This window comes from Prionailurus bengalensis, chromosome F2, assembly GCF_016509475.1.
Source record: "Prionailurus bengalensis isolate Pbe53 chromosome F2, Fcat_Pben_1.1_paternal_pri, whole genome shotgun sequence".
Taxonomy (NCBI): Eukaryota; Metazoa; Chordata; class Mammalia; order Carnivora; family Felidae; genus Prionailurus; species Prionailurus bengalensis.
This window is the reverse complement of record NC_057353.1, coordinates 34,230,339-34,253,457: the sequence shown is the minus strand read 5'-3', so window position 1 is coordinate 34,253,457 and position 23,119 is coordinate 34,230,339. Positions and strand designations below refer to the sequence as shown.

The 23,119-nt window shown below is 35.3% G+C and overlaps 2 protein-coding genes and 1 non-coding gene across 13 annotated transcripts in view; 2 read left to right on the top strand and 1 right to left on the bottom strand.

Annotated features, from left to right (window-relative positions):
* RMDN1 (regulator of microtubule dynamics 1) overlaps positions 1-5,433 on the top strand; it is a 55,263-nt gene extending 49,830 nt beyond the window's left edge. The window contains exons 6-10 of one of the 4 annotated variants that reach the window (XM_043601315.1): positions 167-222; positions 1,716-1,803; positions 3,038-3,068; positions 4,710-4,843; positions 5,287-5,433. In XM_043601315.1, coding sequence (XP_043457250.1) covers positions 167-222; positions 1,716-1,803; positions 3,038-3,068; positions 4,710-4,843; positions 5,287-5,337 — 360 coding nt within the window. In that variant the 3' untranslated portion in view covers positions 5,338-5,433. The remainder of the gene's footprint in view (positions 1-166; positions 223-1,715; positions 1,804-3,037; positions 3,069-4,709; positions 4,844-5,286) is intronic. The other 3 variants (XM_043601316.1, XR_006300495.1, XM_043601317.1) reach the window with 3 other exon arrangements.
* WWP1 (WW domain containing E3 ubiquitin protein ligase 1) overlaps positions 5,236-23,119 on the bottom strand; it is a 142,059-nt gene continuing 124,175 nt past the window's right edge. For 7 of the 8 annotated variants that reach the window (XM_043601306.1, XM_043601312.1, XM_043601309.1 and 4 more), the window contains 4 exons: positions 21,001-21,105; positions 18,064-18,160; positions 17,558-17,630; positions 10,236-11,806 (listed from right to left, as the gene is read on the bottom strand). In XM_043601306.1, coding sequence (XP_043457241.1) covers positions 11,707-11,806; positions 17,558-17,630; positions 18,064-18,160; positions 21,001-21,105 — 375 coding nt within the window. In that variant the 3' untranslated portion in view covers positions 10,236-11,706. Of the gene's footprint in view, positions 5,828-10,235; positions 11,807-17,557; positions 17,631-18,063; positions 18,161-21,000; positions 21,106-23,119 lie in introns of those variants that run through there. The other variant, XM_043601311.1, reaches the window with a different exon arrangement.
* On the top strand, positions 12,934-13,037 carry LOC122496187. The gene has a single exon (XR_006300723.1). It is a non-coding gene; the product is annotated as a U6 spliceosomal RNA (small nuclear RNA).

Genomic DNA, 23,119 nt, shown 5'->3' with positions numbered 1-23,119 from the left:
CAAATTAAAGAATCAAGAGGGAAAAAGCTGATATTCATTATCCTAGAAGGATTGAAATGCAGGGTTGCCAAAAAACTTTTTTACATCATGGCTTTATGCTTGCTGAAACACAAGCATTATTTGTGTTTAGAACACAGATATGATTGACCTTCTCCTTTCTTGTTAGAAAGCAATTGAACTGAACCCAAAAGATGCTACCTCCATTCACCTTATGGGTATTTGGTAAGAAAATTTCTTAAGTAAATATTTCAGTCGTATTTAGTATGATCTTATTTTGTAGTATATGAAACAAGATGTAAAATATTTAAAAGTATTTGACATTCATGAGTATTTAGTTCATATATATTAACTAGCAGTTGTGATGTATTGTTAGAAAATACTAAATTTGATTGTAATTGTGTTAACCATTGTTATTCAGATCACTTAGAAGTAAATACTAAGATGAAAAAGGCGTTAAAACTTTTTGCTAGACTTTGAAATTCCTTTTGTTGGTAAAGATTATTTTTATCCAATGAAATTGGATTCATCTAATTATGTAGCAATACAGTTTGATGCTCTAAGAGAGTCTTTGCATCTTCAAAGTGTATAAAATACAGTCTGATTCATCTGAACAGCAGTATAATTTTGACTTTTAGTATCTTTCCATTTATCTAATGTATAACATTATTTTGCTGGTATGAGCATACACCAATCTGTTTAAATGCTTGCTGATTTAAGAGTCTTTCTTGAGACAGGTTTGCCATGTTTTCTTTGGGTGTAGTCTGCAGATCTGAGTATTTTATTGTCTTCTTTTTGGTGTAAAAAACCTTGTATCAGACTCTTAAAGAGTTAAATATCCTTCAGGGCCATATTAAACTAACAAAACGCTTTCTGAGGACTAATGATAATGGAGAGACAGTCACTAAGTCAGATGCTAGGGAGTAAACATGAATGAGATACAAGTCTACCTCAAGGAATTCAGACCATAGTTAGAGATCTAGCACTTTTTTCCCTACTTCTATCAGAAATTTGTCAAGATCTTTGGATGTTAATCATTTGCTTCACTCTTTCAAATAGGTAGGCTTAAGTTGTGTTTTGTCATTGTTATTTATGCATATCATGTTTGGTTTTGTCATTTTATTTTAATTAAAATTTTTTTTAATGTTTATTTTTGAGGGAGACAGATCATGAGCAGGGGAGGGGCAGAGAGAAAGGGAGACAGAGAATCTGAACCTGACTCCAGGCTCTAAGCCATCAGCACAGTGTCCAATGTGGGGCTCGAACCCACGGACCACAAGATCATGACCTGAGCCACCCAGTCACCCCATGGTTTTGTCAATTTTTTAAAAACTTCTCTGAGTTAGTCTTTCTAATGCAAAAAATAGGGGTAATGATCCAAACTCATTTAGTCCTTGTAAGGAGTGGATGAGAGATAATCACCTAGCACCTGAAACAAAGTGAGCACTTAGTGATGAATGATATATGCTGTTATCATTACTAGTATTATCGCTTACTATTTATATTAATCACAAAATATACCTTAATTGATGGATCAATATAAACCAGTCTCTGGGTAATTTAGTAGGCATGTTAACCTACTGGATATTATTATGTAAAGTACAAATTGTTTAAACGTACAACAGAAGATACGTTTTATATGTTAAGATGCTTAGTTTTCTTAAGAGAAAAAAAAAGGTGAATTTCAGATATATAGATGTTATTTTATTTCTCTATAGGTGTTATACATTTGCTGAAATGCCTTGGTATCAAAGAAGAATTGCTAAAATGCTGTTTGCAACTCCTCCTAGTTCCACCTATGCGGAGGTAGTGTGCTGTCCTTTATTAAGTTAGTACTGGTTTCCTAACTGCAGTGCCATTCTACAGTGTCCAGATCTGGAGCTCTGATCAGTGAGGCATTTGAGCACGTTTCTAACCATCCAATGCAACTATCTTATCACAAAGGCTTAATACTTATAATCTATGACTGGTGAGTGGTTTTTTTTCTTTAGGTGAGTGGCTGATGACTCTGGTATGTTGTTAGCTATAATAGCTCATGGCTAAAATTTATCATTTTCTATTTGAAACCTATATACCATATAAAAGTCATAAAATAGAACAAGAAATTCAACAGCTGCTGTTCAGCATGTTTTAGGTACGTGTTCTACACACTACAATTTACCTAGAGAAGAAAGTGTGTATTTGTATAGATAAAGAGTAATTGTAACTTTTTTTAAAAAGTGGGGTTGAAAGGTTCATACTCTTATATTTTCAAGGCCTTTTGCTTCCTTGTTAAAAATAAAATTTGAAAGGGATTTCTGGGCAAATATTTTGAGTTAACATCACTAAAATTTTCAGAGTAAGGAGATAAGGCCATTGAAAAAGCTTCCATAATACCTATACCATAACAAGGAGCTATGTTTTTCTTCTGGGAAATAATATTGTAGAATTTGATGCAAAAATATTTAGTTGAAAAATTAGAACACAGTGGGGAAATACTGCTATTAAAAAGAATATATTCTAAGAAAATACTGTCAGCTCTACTATAACAAGTTAGTTATGTTTCTAAGAAATCAGTTAATACATTATAAAAACAGTCGAAGTGGAACAAAAAGAACTAAGAGTTTCAGATTCACAATAGCATTTTATGTTGGAATTTCAGTAATAAAGGAGTTTTAAAATTTTATTGGTACAACCTATATACCACTGAGTAAATTTAGCTTTTGATTTTATCAAGTTTTTACTGGTAGTGACTATTATGATTTAAGAAGAGAAAGATCAGAATAGCTCTGTTGCATATGATGATGTTCTTTCCTCTCTGCACTTGATGCTTGGTTGGTACAAGTTCTGAACAGCAATCAAGTTATTACTTGAAGTGGTCCATATACCGTAATCTGTGCTCCGATGATTTAATAATATGTTCAATTTTGCTGTGTTAACTCTGTCAATGAATTGGACTTTAAGATATCTTAATTTACTTCCTGACTTTTGAACAAAAGTTTTTTTTAATATTGATTCTGTTATAACCCTTTTCATTATGTTTGGGTTGTGTTTTTAACAGGCCTTAGGCTACTTTCACAGGGCAGAGCAAGGTAACATTTTTAATTTCACATACTAATACAGTAAAATTGTATGAATGCTTTATATAGAATAGAAATTTTTATTTAATATCCTCATTTTTTAAATGTTTATTTTTGAGAGAGAGAGAGTACGAGCCAGGGAGGGGCAGAGAGAGGGAGACACAGAATCTGAAGCAGGCTCCGGCTCTGAGCTGTCAGCACAGAGCCCGCTGTAGGGCACAAACTCATGAACCATGAGATCGTGACCTGAGCTGAAGTTGGACACTTAACTGACTGAGCCACCCCTATAATAGAAATTTTTAAAATAAAATATTACTTATTCTGATCTACTTCTTTTTGCGGTAGACATTATCAAATATTTGTTAGTCTTTATTCAGTAAAGATCACCTGAGTAAGAAGTAGGTTGCTGCTGAATTTAGAGCTACAGTTCTGGAATGGTCCTTTATTTGATGTAATTCAACCTTCCTTTTGAGAGGAGGCTTTGACATGTTAACTCTCTTATTCAAGATTATACAGCTGATTAGGAACATTTATTATGTATTTAAATGTTTAAAATTTTTTTATTGAGACATAATTGACATACTACATTATGTTAGTTTCAGGTGTACAGCATAAGGATTCAATACTTGTATATGTTGTAAATGATTACAATAAGTCTAGTTAATGACTACCACATTTTTAAAAAATTTTTTCTAAGATTTACTCTTTTAGCAACTTTCAAATAGCACTTAAATAAGACGTCTTATTTTAAGTCCTGGTTTTTAAACCAGGCCAGTTTTTGTTTTGTTACAGATATTGTCTTCTTTTGTGAAGAGTTTCATGTCACTCTTGCTTTGAAGAAATGGCCAGCCCTACAAAACTGACACCAGCCCATCCTAAGTTCTTCCTTTTTAAATTTAATAGCACAAACTAGAAAAGTAAAGGACATAAGCATATGTTACCAAATACACCCAAGAAACCACTGTAATTTTATTTCTATAAAATTAATCAGAAGAATATTAAAGACTGTATTAGAGAGCCTACTTATATGGACTTGTTCAAATGCTTTTCTGATAGCAAAGCATTTTAAAAAAAACATTTCTTATAAAGAATTGAGTCTGCATGTTAAACTGTCAGTAATATATTCTGATATGCTCTATTACTGTCTTTCACTGATAACCTGTTATGGTGGTAGTTCTATAGATCATGAATATGAATTTGGGAATAAAATTTCCTTAGAGGGATTTAGAAGCATAATTGCCAAATAAAACCTAGAGCCTTAAAGGAATAAGGGTTTGGGGTGTTGAGAAAAAAGCATGGTCATGTCTTACAGAGCTAAAAACAATCCTCAATAATTATAGTCATCTCCAGGTTTTACTCTAGGTCAGTTTACTCCAGGTCAGTTCTCCTGAGCAACCTTTCTTTAAGGACCATATCTGGTTTAGAAGCTCCTCCTAGGCTCCCATTACCTGTTACTTCTCCCATCATATAGTAGACACTGAATGAATGATACTTAACCAGCATTTTTCTGAGATAGGAATAGTTGAACAAAAGAGAATTCAAGTTAGCCTAATCTTTTATTGACCACATAAATTTATTATTGGAATTTAGACTGAAAAAATTAAGCCTCTACAAGTATGTCATCTGAAATAAATTTTTCTTTCTTCTGTACAGTGGATCCAAACTTCTACAGCAAAAACTTGCTTCTTTTAGGAAAGACCTATTTGAAGTTACACAACAAAAAGCTTGCTGCCTTCTGGCTAATGAAAGCCAAGGACTATCCAGCACACACAGAGGAGGATAAACAGGTAATACATCTCCAATAAATTAAGGCAGATAGGTTTCTATTGAGGCACTATTAAACGTGAAGTAAGAACTTCTTTAAAAACTATCTAAATGCACATTGTTGAAAACAAGAGTATTCATTTCAAATGTGAGTTCATTAACATTTCCATTTATTTCTGTATGCAAATGTTTAGTTACTATTAACAGATGTTATAAGTTACTTGCTGCCTTATTCCTGTTTGACATACATGACAGATCAAATAAGATTTCTAAAACAAAAGGCAACAGATGTGTATTAACATGGAAGAGTCTTACCCAGTCACTGTTAAATTTTATTTTTACAATGTGCTATCCTGGTTTTTGGGAACTCTTAGAAACAAACCAGAGCCCACTTTATGAACTTAGATTTCACAAGTTGATATCTATGCTGTGCTGTTTATTTATAATGTGTATTTTTCCATTTTAGATACAGACAGAAGCTGCTCAGTTGCTTACAGGTTTCAGTGACCAGAAATGAGAATTTGTCAGAGAAGAAAGTACATGAAGTATCTAAGAAACACTGCCTTTTCATCACATTACAAAGATAATACATAAATAATATATAAACCATAAATGTGTTCTATGACTGTTTTCTCAGTTTCTTTAATGTAACCATTTAACAAATTTAAATATACAAAATCTTAAGTTTCTTCACAGGTAACAAGGCAAAAGAAATAACTGCCATAAGAGTGGTAAGGACATCTCCCTGGCTCAGAGGCAGACATATTGTGCACTTAGGACACCAACAATACAAAGTGGTATAAGACTTCTAAGGGAGGATGGATCACATCAGAATGGGACATCAATAAAAGAAAGTTTTGTTTAAGAGGTGGCATTGGGGGAATGCATTGTCAAGTTGGACTGATGCAAAGTTGAGATCTTGCAGAGAAGGTGCAGTGAAAATTAGGAGGTTAGGATGTTGAGGGTTCTTGGTATAAAGTAGTTAAGTGATGGATCTTGGAACCAACCTGCATAAGGAAAAAACTCAAGTCAGGAGAGGACAGAAAATGGGAGTGGTTTCTTCTTTTAATGTGACATAGACCCTCAAGTGGAGGACTGATTTTTGTCACTAGACAAAACCCAAATTCTATTTTCTAATGTGAAAGGAACGCAGAGCTCAAGGGTGAAATAGAAGATGTTTTAAATAGGACAGTACTACTTGAGCATGGGATGCCCCCACTGCAGAACTGTTTTATAAAAAGGATAATCTTGAATGTAACTTAGATAAACCAAAGTATGTGTAGAGGTGGGTTTTCCCCCAAAGGATTTGGGAATTGTATTGTTAAAGTAAACTCTATTGGTAGGGGCTGTTTCTGTGTTATCCTCAATAAAACCAGGATGTGTATGTATGTTCGAACTTGAAAACTTCATCTCCAGTTGCTAATCTTTTGCTATATTTTACTTACATGTGTATATATTCACATATTTATATATACATATTTCTAAAGTTTTGGAATTGTAGATAACATATTTCATCCCTAGATATTTCAGCATGCGTTTTCTTAGAATAAGGACATCCTTTAAACAAAAACCCATTATCACAACAAAAAGTTAACAGTAATTCTTTTAACATCTAATATCCAGCTATTTTCAGATTTTCTCAAATGTCCCAGAATGTCTTACACTTTTAAAAATCCAGAACAGTTCTCCCATCTTTTTTTTTTTTCCTCACATCATTCATTGACTTTTTGAAGAGGATGGTCCAGTTATCTTCAATTGTCCCTTATTCAAGATTTATCTTACCACACTTTGAGAACCACTTTTCCATCTTTTTTCCAGTGATTTTAATTATATGTTAGATCTTCTTTGCCTAATTTTTTAAACTTCTCTGATTTTTTTTTTTTTATTTCTTTCATTTTCTTGTCTGTTTGAGTTTGCTCCTCCCATGTTCCTTATTTCTTCCAGGTCTCGTTTTCTTCCTCTGATACATTCCTTCCGAGATGTCTTTTTCTTTTCTTTTGTTTTTTTTTTTGATTCCAGTCAGCAGGCATTTCACGTTTTCATGTAGTTTGTCCAGTTCTTTTTGAATTTCTAATTTGAATTTTTTTGTTTCTACAGTTTATATTTAACTCATATCAGTATAGTGTGTTAAAGAATTGTTTTCAGCATTTTCATCTGAAAATTTCTCATTTTTAATTTTCTCATTAGAGGGACTTTCAGTATTTTCTGAAGCTGTGATTTGTGTGTGTGTGTGTGTGTGTGTGTAGTTACCAGCCATACCAAGTAATCAAATGGGAAGTGAGGGGTTTTGATTCGTCCAAGGATAACTTCTGGTAAGTAGTTTTTGTGAAATTCAGTGAGAGAGCCTTTGGCGGGGGGAGGGGGAGTCAACTGATATTTTTTAGCGCTATTAAATTTTTGCTTTGAAATCATAGATTCATAGGGAGTTGAGCGGGAAAAGGTACAGCAGTCTCAGAGGTAACATAGAACTATAGTACAATATCAAAACCAGGAAATGGGTATAGCCCACAGACCTGATTCAGATTTTACTTCTAAATGCTCTCACGTGTGTGTGTTCTATGTAATTACGTCACATGTAGATTTTTAGCTGACACTACAATCAAGCTATACAACTGTTCCACCAAGTCACAAAAAACTCTAGTGCTATCCTTTTATGGTCACACCCATCCACCTTCCCTCCCTACCACCATCCCTAATCCTGGTAACCACTAATCTCCTTTATAATTTTGTCTTCAAGAGTGTCATAAAATGGAATCATAGTGTATGTGACCTTTTGAGAATTGGTTTTTTTCATTTGACCTAATTCCTTTAAGATCTAAATCTAGTCAGTGGTTGATTCCTTTGCACTGTTGATTCTATTTCACTGTATTTAGTGTACCTGTTTAACCATTCACTGAAGAGTATTTAGGCTGTTTCCAATCTTTGGCTCCTATGAACATTAGGTACAAGTTATATCCATACCCAGGAGTGTGTGGTTGCTGGGTCTAATTTATAGAGCTATTGTCTTCCTTCTAATAATAAGGGATAAGCTCACTTCTCCAAGATGTGGTATGGCTCTTAAGATTCTGATTTATGTGCACTTTGTCTCTACTTTTTGACTTTCCAGGAGTTTGATTCACCAGGTTTTACAGTGGTTCTTGGCATTTCCTCACCCAGTGAGACCTACTTTTGGGAAAAAACCCTAGGACCCCATTTATTCTTCTTCCTGTGCAGTCCCCACTTAACTGTTCTTGTGTATGTTCCAGACGTGATTGCTAGTTTGAGATGATTTCCCCACACGCATGTGGACAGATGTTTGCAGTATTCTTAACATATTATAGACATGGGCTGTTGGTGATTATAATTACCTCTTCTTGTGGGTATCCTAATTTCATTCTTCTGAGGATTGAGAATAAATATGGATTTGAAAAGTAGCTACTCTATAAAAAATCTGAAAGCTCTGTTAACTTGTTAGCAAAATTTTCCCGAGTGTTTAATCACAGATTGTGAACTAGCTATGGACTTTGTAAAAATGACTTCTTTCAGATGCACTTTCTTACCTATAAGCATCACCACAACAAAGAAAAAGCAGACACACCAACCTTAGGGAGTTGTGACGATGAAAGAGAACATGTAAAGGATTTATCAGTAAATATTAAAAAAAATTGTTTATTCTTGAGACAGAGTGAACAGGGGAGGGGCAGAGAGAGAGGGAGACACAGAATCTGAAACAGGCTCCAGGCTCTGAGCTGTCAGCACAGAGCCCGACGCGGGGCTCAAACCCATGAACTGTGAGATCATGACCTGAGCCGAAGTCAGATGCTTAACCGACTGAGCCACCCAGGCGCCCCAATCAGTAAATATTTTTAAATGGTATTATCTGAGTTCTTGGTTGAGATTAGGAAGAGAAATTTTGGAATTTAGGAGATCCCACTTTTTGATGTGTGTTTTTGGTACTACATTATTTGGGAGGGTATTGTTTTGCTTTCATGTGACATTCACCGTAAAATTTATTTTGGACTATGTGCCAGGGCATTGTTGGGAAGAAAAAATAGGGGTGGATTACTTTGTCAAGGGCCATGACACCATTTGAATGAATGCCCTGTTCTGGTCCATTGCACTGCCCTCTGAGAGCAGTGAAAAGTGTGTTTTATCCTGTGACTGAGGAGAATACACTTGGTACAGAGGAGCCTTCGTGAGCTGCTCTGATATGGTCCGGGCTTTTCCCTTGAGATGTCCAAATCCCCAGTTAATATCTTAAGTTTGGCTTTTAAGATAAATGGATTAAGAAAACTGGGAGTGTTATAAGACCTTTGTTCTCCTACATATTTCAACGAGAAGATTTTTTTACTTCTGCAGGTTCACCAGGGGATCTTCTTAGGTTAAACCAAACCCTCAGACTCAAAGTCTGCAAAAGGCTTCATGTGGCACCAGTTTACTCAGAAAGCTGTAAGGATAGGAACCACAGCTAGCCAGAAAGTCAATGTCAGGACTCCTAACATTTCAGAAAATGACCTTACAGCAGCATCAAGTATCTGGAGATTTCCCAGTCCAGATGCAACTTACCAGTCAGGGGTCATTTTTAACAAAAGCAAAATTGCCTAGTGGTATTTTGACACATACCACCCTATCTAGTTTTGAAGAGAAAAGGTGGGTGGTTAACTGAAGGCTGCAAGGCGCAAAAGGTTTATTAATAACTCTCTGAGCTTAAACTGCCTAGGAAGCACTAAAACCAAAATACCCTTGTAGCTGCTCTCCTTGGAAGATAGCTAATCTGATTGATGAAACTATTGTTCCTGTAATCCGTTCACCGGGCTCAGTTTGGTGGTGCCGTTAAGTTTTGCTGAAATGAAATAACTATGAATCTGTCTCTGAGCCTCATTGTTTTTGCCTGTTTTTTCATTTCAGGCATAGTGAGCCTGTCTAGTGCAGCACAGGACCAGGATGGGAAGACAGGGGAAAAGGTGAGAGATGGCTACATCTTTGGTTTCTCTCACTGCCACTGTATACATAAATCAAGACATAATAAATCCTGCCCGTAGGCCTGGATTTCTGCAATTGGGTATGAAAGGTAGAAGGCCCTAATAAGTTCTCCCAAATAGCTTTTTTTCAGAAAGCTGGTTTGGTCTGTGGGTTCTGTGTAGTGTCATCTAATTTCTTACCTGAAGAAAGGATAGAGGTTCAGCACCCTGAAAGCCTGTCTTCAGTCAAATCTGCTAATTGTATTCTCACATACCTCCACTGAATGATGTTCGAGAACTTCTGTCATGGCAAAATTCATTCAGCAGTGGTGCTTTCTATGGTGTAACTTAGCCCTTTTGAAGATTGGTCACCCTCTGTCACATAATGCCATATACATTAGCATTTGTTTTTAATTCCTTATGCTTCAAAATAGCCAGTGTCAGACTAGGATTTGGGAAAGGAGTCTATTCAACATAGTGGATCACTGCCTTTATTTCATCTTTACTATGAACTCTGAAGTGCAGAACACAATCTAATATGTAGAAAAATAAAATTTTGGCAAAACAAAAACTGTTTAGGGAAATTAAATTGTATAGTATTTTCCGTATGTACTTAGCAGTTAAATATGTTACACATAACATTGTAAGATGTCCGTTCCGTCATTATAAAAAACTGAATGAAATTTACACTGCATATTGAAATGATACAAATGGAAATTAAAATTTCTGTATTAGTAAGGAAGCCCAGTTTGCTAAAACAGCATTAATATCATTCACATCAGATTTTAATTTGTTATACATCTTTGTAGTTCAGCAAATGCCCTTGATAATGAAAAATTAAAAAGTTATTAGGACAAAAATAATCTGTGTAAAAAGGGGGATGGGGAACCAAAAGATTTTTTAATATGCTTATATAATTCAGATAAAATTTTCATGAATTTAAGAGGAATGAAGATATTCGAACACTAATAGAAAATAGACTCATTTGAGTGTTCAAATGCTTACACAACTCTTCAGTCCATCCAGTTTTATAAAACCAAAACTTTGAACACAAAAGCAAAATTGTTCACATTACCTTATTATATGTTCCTAAGTATCAAACCGCATCAATTTATTATGAGTTAAATTTAAAGAACATCACAGATTTAAAAACAAAAGTACATAAGTACCTGATTCTTTTTAACTCCACAAATACCTAGCATCCCAAAGTAACATGTAAACAAACCTCTTTGCTGCCTAATGAATTCTTTCCAATCTCTAGAATAAACTAAATGGCTTTGGATCTAGTATGTGCCTTACATTTAAGTTAGGGTTTCATTCATTACTTTGTATTAGTGATATAGCAAAGAGGGAAATTTTTCAACTATTGTACTTATTTAAAACAAATTGACAGGTTCAAATGCCTGTCTTCAGAAAAGCCAGCAGCATTTTTTTTTTTTAACATACTCAAAGTAAGATTTGGCCTAAGCCCTTAATACCTTCCTGAACAGCCATGCAACTAAACACCCTCAGGAGGTGTTAAGTAAGGGAGAAGATCATGAAGCAATTTGTACTTTTTTCTCTGGATAATAGAAACAAGGTAAAGCAAATCCAGATTATTTTTGAATGAACGGCTGTCATGTTTAATATACCCAGAGCTCTATAAAACTAGAGCCATTATCATATATGCTTATATAGATATATACTTATTTTTTAATAAAGTCTCTTGCTTGCTTCAAAATTTAAGGATGATCTTTTTCCTAGTCAGTCACTTCAAGGGAACAATAAATAAAGTAGAAAAGGATGAACTGTTTTGCATATTTCTGTGGAAGAACGGAAAACATTTATACTTTGAGAGGTTCAGAAAATTCACTGTACAGAATGAACAGTTTATATACACTATCTGTGCAATTTTTCTTGGCTGGGGTATTTAAATGCAAGAGCTCCTCCAAGACAAGAAGCCACATTCATTCTTGTCCAAATCCCTCTGTCTCTTCTATTGCAAAAAGAAGTTTTTCCTTTAGTTGTTCATAACTCTTATATGGTGGTAGATCCAAGCGATTAAAACTGAACAAAAACAAAAACAGATGTGTTTTTAATAAAACAAACTCTGAAAAGATTTCTAATACAATATTGTTTAAAGCACATTTGACAAACTGGATAGAGGAGATCTAAAAATTTTGCCAGAGGTATTCTAACAATTTACTATTATATTAACACATACAGATTTTTTACTCATAAAAATATTTTAACATTTCCCAGAAAAAACTGACATTGCAAGTTGTCATAAGTCCCTCTAACTTCTCTTCGGTTTTTAAGTCCATTTATTTCATTCACTTACCAGTTATTAAGAATCTATTATATATCAGATATTTGTCCAGGAGCTGGTGATAGAATGATAAAAAACTAAGTTCCTATCCTTGTGGAACTTATAATTCGGGGCGGGGGGGAGGGAAGCCAGTAAACAAATACATACTTTAGTGCTTCCATTCCTGCCATACTTAAAAGAATTCGCTGCTCTGTTTAGCTGGATTAAGATTTGGGTGGAGGGAGGGTCTAGGGTTTTAGTTTCCCCTCTATCTAGTGAAACAGCTCTAATGTAGGTAAAACCATTCTGTATTTTCATTTTCTCACATGGAAGATTTCTATAGATTATCTAGGTTCCCTCCTACTACTCTCCCTCTGCCCTTGTCTCCACTCCTGCTTAAGAGTCAGGAAACTTAATAATCAAGAGCCTTTTGAGTTTCTGAAACAAGGCAGCCAATTAAAATGGCCTGAGAACACCATTTTATTCTCTTTGTATGAAAAGTTAAATCTATTAACGGTAGCAATTAAGCAGACCACGTACCTTTTCTCCCCCATGCCCCCGTCACACTGATAGCTGAAGTCAATAAAAAATTTTTCAATACAGTCCTATATTAAGACAACCAGTCACTTTCTAATTCTTACATCTTTCAAATATAGCCTTTGCCAAATTCTTTCTCTTTACTGAATCTCTGTATCTCTTCCATCCAGATCATTTGTGTTGGCAACTGCACTCGTGTGTGTCTCTACTTCCCCAACATCTCTTATATGGACCATCAAAATTTCCTGTCTACTGATCTTGCATCCACTTTTTTCCTGACTTCTCCACAACCCATCTAGCCTTATTACATCACTGCCAGAGGTCCTTTCATAAAAAAGACTTGCCAGTTTAAAAAACCTTTGTTGTGCTATTCTAAAATTGGAACTATACAGAGGTTAGCATGGCCCCTGCACAAGAATGACAACACAAATTCATGGAGCCTTCCATTACAAAAACAAAAAAAAAACCCTCTTAGTTTTCTAATTACTATGGATTGAAGGTATGGGGGAAGGAAGCTGTTTGGTATAGCCCCCCATCAATTAATTTAATATTTTCCCAAAATATCACATGCTTTTCTGTTTCACGACATGCTTTTTTTTTTTTTTTTAACGTTTTATTTATTTTTGAGACAGAGAGAAACACAGCATGAACGGGGAAGGGGCAGAGAGAGGGAGACACAGAATCGGAAGCAGGCTCCAGGCTCTGAGCCATCAGCCCAGAGCCCAACGCGGGGCTCGAACTCGCGGACCGCGAGATCATGACCTGAGCTGAAGTCGGACGCTTAACCGACTGAGCCACCCAGGCGCCCCTCACGACATGCTCTTATGGCTCTCTCACGATCGGGAATACCTTTTTCCCGATATGAAAATACTAATTCACTAAGAAGCAGTCCAAATGCTAAAACTTCCTCCAAGAATTCTCCTTGAGCATCTTATACAGACTTAACAATTCTCCTCTCCATAAGCTCTTTTTATTTTGCTTTTAGCATTTTCTTTGCTGTGTATTATGACTGACTAGTTTCTTCCATTATGTTCTAACACCCATGAGGGGCAGTCATCCCTACTCTTTTAACACTTATCCATTTCATTTAGTAAATGTTGAGTTAACTACATAAGAAAGTACATTACTTGGAAACATCCGAAACAGGGTTCTATTTTAAGACACCAGCCAAAGGACAGAGACACACCAAAATCTCTTCATCTTAGAGGGTACTTACTATATAGATATCAGAATACTGTTTTAGTTTAGCTTTTGTTTTAGTTCCAGCTGAGTCAAATTTGATACTTCTACTTAACCTATAAAAATGGAAGACCCTACCAATACTTTTGCAATGGACTGTTGGTTTTCTATACCAGTGTATACAGCCTCTGCTCTGAAAGTGGCCACCTCAATAAGCAAAGCATTGGAGAGGACAGCAGAACTCATTCCGAGAATTATCAAGACTTCCGCCATAGATCATAGCAGTGTTTACCTTTGTCACTACTAAACTCTGGTGTCTCGGGATCTATGTTCATACAAATTCTCATCCCAATACCGTTAACTGTATTCCACTGATCTGAATTAAATCCTCACCTTTTCCCTTTCTTCCACCTCAGATCTCCATTCCTCTGAACTTCTGTTTTATGATTTGCAGTTTTCTAAGGTCTTAATAACTTGCCTTAACTAAAAACCCAGCTAGTCTGAAACAACCATTTCCCTGCAGCCAAGCAGTAAAACTTCCCTCCTGTGAGGCACATACAATCTAGCTATGCAACCTTTTTCTGAACTTTTGGCTACCTTCTGTTGACCTCTTGGTCATATTCCTTTCATTCACTGAAAGTTCTGGCACCTGGGTTCATGGTTGTCCTCTCATTCACTTGATGATACACAACACCCATGCATGACCTCCCAAGTTCTCATCTTCAGTGACCTGTTCCTCTCATTTACTGACTTTAGGATAACATACCTTGAACCTTGTCATCACCAGCAGGAAATTTCTAATTAAAAAAATTCCACTTTTTTTTTTTTTTTTTTGAGTGCACAAGCACAAGGTGTGGGGGCAGAGGGAGAGGGAGAGAATCTCAAGCTGACTCCATGCCCAGCACAGCCTGACACAGGGCTTGATCCCATGACTGAGATCATGACCTGTGCCAAAATCGAGTCAGATGTTCAACCAACCGAGCCACCCAGGCACCCTCAAAAACTCAATTCTGTCTTTCCAGCTTCCATCAATTAAAATGCTAACCCATTAATCCATTACTTTGTCACCATCCTAGCTGTCCACAGACTCTTCCCGTCCTTATTTTGTACTTAAGCTACAGACCATCCTTATATCCACTACCTTGCAAGTACTTTCAAATCCCTGTCTCCTCCCCCTTTTGAACTTAACTAATCAGAACTCAAACTGAATGAATTCAGCCTTCTAGTTTTCACTCCTTGGACCTAACAGCTGAAAATTCCTGGAGGGGAGAATCCTACAACTAGACAGATTGGTGTCACTTCAGATCCAAGTAGGCAATCCAATATCACACATCATTCTCAGCCTTATTTCTCTAGTAGATACTTGTCTGCTCTGACAACTCTCATTCTCCTCAGAGTTTCTTTACTTTCTTCATTCTTAGTGACCTCACTTCATACTTTGAATAAACAGAAACCAACAGTGATAATTACAGCTTACATCCAACATTTCTTCCTCTCCTATTACAACAAAGGAAGTATTCCTGTTTTATCAAAGGCTAATTCCTTAACCTTTACTCAGCATCTCAATTCTTTTCATCTTTCTTTGGTTCTGAACTCTCTCCTCTACCTCAACAATCTCTCCTTTACTGGATTCAACAATTTAATCTAGGCTGGTGTCCTCAAATTTTTTTGGTTATGATCCTTTTCACACTTTAAAATATTGCAAATTCCCACGAGCTCTGTTTATGTGAATTATGTTTATTGATAAAAATGACTATTTTCAAAAAAAATGGTAAAAAAAAGTGACCCTGTTATATATTTTTGCAAATCTTGATGTCTAGCCTAATAGAAGACAACTGGTTTCTGATATTTATATGCGCATTTATTTTGTTGCATTATATTAAGTACAGTATATGAAAATTTGCCCCCACACAGATATGTGGTTAGAAAACAGAGATGTTCTCTAGTTTTTTCAGGTCATTGTGGCTATTATTCTTGACTATTGTACTAAATAAATTTGGCAATATTATACATAATATGGGTTCTGAAATCATACCAAAGAACTTTTTCTACTCTGTTATGTAAAACCCATTGGTTTATCTTGTACTCTGAATGGCTCTTTTTACCCATGCATGATTTTATAACATCATGCATTGATCATTTGGAAACAGTGATTCACCAAGTTATAAAGTATTTCTAAATGTTGACACATTAAATTACATGATAGAAAAATATCTCATTTTTAATAATACCACCAATCTCATCAGAAAGTCTTGGGAAGGCTTTCAAGGTCATAATGGTATAAACAAGTTCTCCCAAATTCTAATTTTTGCCTGAAACCTTAACTTTTATCATTGCCAACAAATGCTGTCAGTTGTTTCCCTTGAAGTGATAAGCTTCCTTCATTACTTTTCAAGAAAATGTCTGCCAAATACACGTCTGAATAAACAGTTTGTCAGTCACTCTCAAATAAAAACGGTGTTCCATCAAAAAGAGCAAGCTGGTTCAGCTTTCAACTCAACTGCCAAAGAGCCTCCCCTCAAGACAACCACAATTCTCTGGTGTGAATAAGAAGTGCTTTATGCAGGCTTCTCATTTTGTCATACAGAATATTAAAGAGATACATACTCAAGCATCAAGATTTAGTGTATATATATGTGTGTGTGTGTGTGTATATATCTATATATATATATATACACACACACATATGTATATTTTACTGCTTCATAAAGAACAATCTTGAAAGAGATTTTTTTTTTTTTTTTTTTTTTTTTTTGCTCTTTGCTTTCTGCTTTCTGCTTTAAACTGCAGGGATGTGATGTTGAACAATGGAGACGGCATTTTGGTGCCACGGCCCTGATTTGTGCTGAGGCACTAGTTTTATCTACCATTGCTTCTGCACCATAAATGCAAGTGTCAAAACAATAAAAAGGCAAATAACTGCTCAGTAGGAAAATAGTTCTCACCTCCTAAAAGAACCATGTACCTCCTAAATTATCCTCCTCTTTTCCCTGGATGACTAAAACAGTTCTGTTAACTAATCTCCCTGCGTTTGGTCTTGAATCCAGTTCCTCCTCTGTTGCCAGAGTGATTTTTCCTGAATCTCATTAGCTGCTATTTAAAACTTTTCAAAGGTTTCTCACTACCCTTAGATTGAAATCCAAGTGACTTGTAACAGCCTACAAGGTTCTACATAATTTAGCCCTGCCTAAATTTCCAAATTCTTTTTATCCCTGTCTCCCCTCATTCACTAAGTTCCAATGACACCAGTCATCATTCATTTCCTTGAAAAATTATTTCTTACTACAAGGTCTTTGGAAATGTCCCTGTACAAAGAATGTGCTTTTTCCGTTTCTTCCCGCAGCATGCTATTTATCCAACTCAAACATTATGCTGAGAATCTCCCTGACCACACAACCTAGAAGAGGTTCCCTCTGGTTCTTATCTACAGCACCCTCTTTATTTCTTTTGAAGGACTTTCCTAGAATTCAAATAGCTTACTTGTTTGTCATTTGTGCTCCCTCCCCCAGGGGAGTGCAAACTTCATAAAAGGCAGGAAGCACTTCAATCGTATATTATACATAGTGGTTACTCTAAATAACTGGTGAATCACTAGATGTATTTCTCAGTATATTAACCAAACAGAAATCATTTCAAAGGGTTTAGTTACAGAATGCCGTATTAATCAGTATGTTCTAAAACTTGAAATTCTGGCTACGTTAATGAATAAGCACTAATACTGGGTCTTATGTGTTTAAAAAAAAAACAAAACATTCTCTGACTTTCACCTTTCAATTTAGGATTCTTGTACTTACCACGTGTGGCTTCTTGGTAACCAGGTGTCTTTGCCAACTTTTTCAATACAAAATTTTTGAGGCCCATTACTTCCTAAATCAAGGAAACAAGACAAAATTTATCTGGTCCTTTAAACTTTTTGGTTTTGACAACTAGTTAAATGACTGAACATGTCACATTATCATGAATGACACAGAATACAATGTAAATCGCTTCTGCCTAGAGAAGCTTCTTATTGCTGCAGAAATTCAGCAATAGGAATTAAATTAGTGGAAAGAGACGTAGCTCTAAAGAATTTTGCTCCTTCACAATCACCCTAAAGAGCAAAGCAATGGCCAATCAGACTACGTAAGCAGACTTTCATTGGCTCACAAATGTACTTGATAGTAACCATTAAGTAGTCTTCTGGCAGATACCCTACAGAAAGCACAGAAGAATAATCCTTAAATTCAAGTCTACTGTATGTCTAAAGGCCATTATCATCACAAAGTTAGCTACAGAGAAACTGCAGAAAAACTGCATTTACCCATAAGCTCGGCAAATCCTCCTAGAGGCAAACGGCAGGTTCCAGTGACAAACTGTAATAGTCGCATCCTTACTTCATTGTCTGTCTCTTTCACAAACTGTGTAACAAAATCAAATTTACTTTAATATAAAATACTAAATATCTTCAGTAATTAAAATAGTAGACACTTAAATTGTTCTTAAATTTCTTCAAGAATTATTAAGGTTAGGCACATGTTAAATATACCAGCGATCTTACTTCAGTTAATCCTCACAATTACAACACTGGTTGTCCATCAGTATTATTACATCCATCATACAGACAGGAAACGGGAGGCTTATAAATGTCAAACCACTAAAAGGTAACCAGGACAGATGTTGTTTGTTTGGCTACAATATCACAGCTAGCACCTAGTTAGGGCTCCTGCCTACCTCTGTGCTATATGCTTTTTGTGTGTTTAGCCCTTATAACAGTCACCATTCTCAATAGTTTGATCTGTTTTCTCCTACTAGATACTATTTACACAACTCTTTGGATTCTTCATACTTGAAAACTACAAGGATGCATTTTGTTAAAAATATTTAGTTCATTTACTATCTTTTCAAAGACAGACATAAATGTGTAATGTGGTGGAATACTGATTTGAATTGATCTGATTGTCTTGTAATAGAAGGCAAGTCAACTTTTGGAGCAGTCTAAGAGTAGAAATGTATCCTAAAAATAAAATTTATAAAAAGTAAACAAGAATATACATTACCTAAGGATGAGACAAAAAGTGCTAATGACCAAAAACACTTCTGCATAAAACTGTGTTGAGGTACACATTTCATCAAGACACAAACAGCTCATTACCACGTCTGGCATAAACCAACCCTTTCCCTAAAACAAACTCAATTCACAAAACACAACTACTCATTTGGATTTATAGGACCTCAAGCTGAAGCTTCTCAGGTATACAGATACAAATGTCCAAAGGGAAAGTCAGGGAACTTCATGTTCTTAGTAGTCCCTGACTAGTAAGGAAGCTAGTAAAGACCCTAAAAAGGAAGACTGCAGACACCTGCATACATTCTGTATGTGATGCAATTCAGATATTTTAGGTTTGAAAATGGGTTTATTCCCTTTTGATTTTTTATTCATTTATTTATTTCTTCTAAGCTCTGTGCCCAGCGTGGGGCTTGAACTCCTGACCCTGAGGATCAAGAATCACATGCTCTATGACTGAGCCAGGTGGCCCTTGTTTAGTTTTTATAAATGGTAATAGATATACACAGCACCCAGTACAGAACTGAAAGGTAGTAAAAGGTACAGCATCAAGAACAGCTTTCACACCTTGCTGCCAGTTTTCTCTACCTTTTTTCAAAGACGCTATATTCACATACAGTTGACCACTGAACAATGCAGCAGTTAGAGGTGCGGATACCCCATGTAGTTGAAATTTTGGGAAAATCCACATTCAAATTTTGATTCCTCAAAACTTAATAGCTTATTGTTGACCAGAAGCCTTACTGATAACCAATTAACACATATTTTTGTATATATATCATATACTATATTTTTGTAATAAAAGAAGCTACAGAAACATTTACAGTACAGTGCTATAAAAAATTTACACAGAAGCAGACTAGCACAACTCAAACCCTTTATTGTTCAAGGGTCAGCTGTACCAACATACACTTTGAATATACAGAATGTAAATTTTCCTTTTAACCAAATAGCCCATTATACACAGGTTCCTTTCCCCTTCAAAACTACTGAAACATATTTTCCAATACTTTTATTAATTTGCATTAAAAGAAGTGAAAGAATGCTAGGATGCCTGGATGGCTCAGTCAGTTGGGCATCCGACTTTGGCTCAGGTCACGATTTCAGTCTGTGGGTTCAAGCCCCACATCGGATCTGTGCTGACAGCTTAGAGCCTGGAGCCTGCTATGGATTCTGTGTCTCCCTCTTTCCCTAACCCTCCCCTGCTTGCTCTCTCTCTCTCTCTCTCTCTCTCAAAAATAAGCAAATTTAAAAAAAAAAAGTAAAAGAATGATTACAAGGTACAGAATTACAGAGCAGATATATCATAATTTATTTACTTAGTCCCCTCCCAACAGACATTTAGGTGTTTCAGGTCTCTGTTAGTATACTAATAATGGTGCAATAAATAGTAAGTGCCATTTTGCATATGCTGAAGTACGTAAGATAAATTTCTACAAGTGTCTACACTTCTTTAAAGTATTAATTAATAAATAAATGACATATATCCTTACAAAAAGATTCCACTTCTAGTAAATCTAAGTCCCAGGCTTAGTTTTCACTTGAAAGTGAAAGTTAAGCATAGGTATACGAAAAGTTCCGTCGCTAAACTGCTCAAATGAGTCTCAATTAGTAGATTTATGTGAAGAAAATCCCTGGCCTAAAGATTTTAAATTCTCAAACACACAAAATGCAAAATCTAATAAAATAAACTGTGCTTCAATATTAGTACTGCAGCACTTGGATGAGACCACCCTACTGTAGTTTAAGCTAAAACACCAACAAAACAAAGAAAGGGACCCAAGGGAGGGAAAGAGAAAAGGAAGTCATTCTTGGACATTATCCTCCAGATCATTCTCATTCCCTAGCATATTATCACCTTCACAGGAATTATGTATCTGCACTGACTTTCTCATTAAAAAAAAACCCCATACTTCCTCATTTACTTCCAGAACTAAGAATTTTTAGAATGCTATGATACTACTGGGGGAAAAAATGCTACACCTGCAAGTATTACCATTAAACTATTACTTAAAGAAGATCCTGTCATTCATTCTCCCATTTAGGAAGACAAAAAAAACAACAAACTCTTCACTTCTGATTTGGAATTCAAATGGCAGGTTCAATTTTAAAAAAGGAACTTTTTTTAAACTACTGTTTCATGGTAAAACATTTTCTTTGAACACTTTGTTTCAAAAAGATAAAAGCAAATACCTGCCAAAACCAAATGATCTGCTTGCTGTTTCTTGTATAATGACGATACACAGTATTTCTCTGCCAATCTGCCAAGTCAACCTCCTGCATGCCACACAACATAACCTGGGAAATGAACACAGTAGCAGGTCACAGTACAGATTTAGTGAAGCGAATAACTATAGGACTGAAATTTGCTAACAAACACTTGTGCACATGGCCTAATTATGTGAACAGCTGCATGCATGACAACTAATGATCACAGCAAATCCAAGAAAATTTGTAGCAATTTAGAACAAGGATTCTTTGGTACTTTATCTTTTCCATGTTTATTGAACTCACACTGAAAACACTTAGAGTTTTTATTCTTCAAGAAAAACATTAGCTATGCTAGAAGAATCTCTTACTAAAAATGTATACCAAATTAGGTGTCCAAACTGTTAAGTTTCAAATGTAAATTTCTGGTTCTCTTTTTTTCTTCTTCATCTATGCTATCTTCCATTTAAAGTTAAAAATATACTAATTCCTGTTATTAATTTTTCCAGGCTTTGGGAATAAAATATTCTATGTGAAATTTTCAAATAAGCCCACTGAATTACATAGGGGATGAAAGCTATTTTTGGCATAATGAGGTAGTCCAATACTTCATTTCTCCTAAGTTAACTTTGAGCTACAATGTACAGGCAATAAAATGCATGTATTTTAAGTATAGTTAGATGAGTTTTGACAGATATATACACCTATGTAACTGCCACCACAATCAAGATGTAGAATATTCCCATTATGCCTCTTTTTGCAGAGAAAAACACCATCTTTGTCTTTGGCTCTACGTAATCAATGATTTCATCACAGGTTAAGTTTTTGAGAATATCCCACATGCGCGCGCGCACTACACAATTAACACTCTTCTGTTGTCTCCACCCCCTGCCTCCACCCGTCAACACCATGTCTATGAGATTCGCGTTCATTATACAACAATTTACTTATTCTTTCATTTCTTAATGGTCATTTAGGTTACTTCAAATTTTTGGCTTTGATGAATAAAGTTGTGATGAACATTTATGTAAAAATCTTTGTATAAATATATATTTTATTGCACTTGAATAAATACCTAACAGTGGAACTGCCAGGGCATAAGCAGGTGATATATATGTTTAACATTGTAAGAAACTACCAACACGATCCCAAAGTGTTTTCATTTACAGTTTCAATTTGCAGTTTTAAATTCATTTAGTTTTAATTTGCATTTTCCCAATAATGAGTTATAGTTCATGTGTTTACTAGCCATCATAGCTTCTTTTGTGAAGTGGGTCTTTGCCCATTCTAGAAAATTGTTTTTTACGGATTTTTAAGAGTTAAAATACGTGTGTGTGTGTGTGTGTGTACACACATACACATACATACACACACTCCCAGTGTGTAGACTGCCTTTTCATTTGCTTAACAGTATCTTTTGAAGAGCAGAAGTTTTACTTTTGATGAAGTCTTTATCCTTTTTGTGTATGTGTGGTTTATTGTTTTGTATTCTTAAGAAACTTCTGCCCATACTAAGATTACTCTATGTTTTCTTTATAGCTTTCATATTTACATTTATGATTTCATCTTTTTTCATAGACTAAAGTAGGAGTCAATGTTAATTTTCTTCTATATGGACATCTAGTTGATCCAGCATCATTTTAAAAGACTTTTTCTTTCCTCACTGAAAAATAGTAGACTTCTGTTAAAAATCAATTCACAATATATGTGTGGATCTATTTCTGAACTCTCTAGTGTTCCACTGATCTATTTGTGTATCCTTTCAAAAGCACCACACTGCTATAATGACTATGGCTTAATAATAATTTTTGAAATCAGGCAGTGAACATTCTCCAAGTCTGTTCTTTTTCAAAACTGTTTTAGCTTATCTAGAGCCTTTGCATTTCTTTGTATTTTTAAAATCAGCTTGTCAATTTCTACAAAAAATTATTCCAGATATTGATTGGGATTGTGTTGAATATACAGATCAATTTGGAGAGAACTGACATTTATAATAGAGTCTTCCAACACATAATATGATGTATCTTCCCATCTATTTAAGTCATCTTTTTCTTTAAAAAAAAAAAAATGTTTATTGGGGCACCTGGGTGGCTCAGTCGGTTAA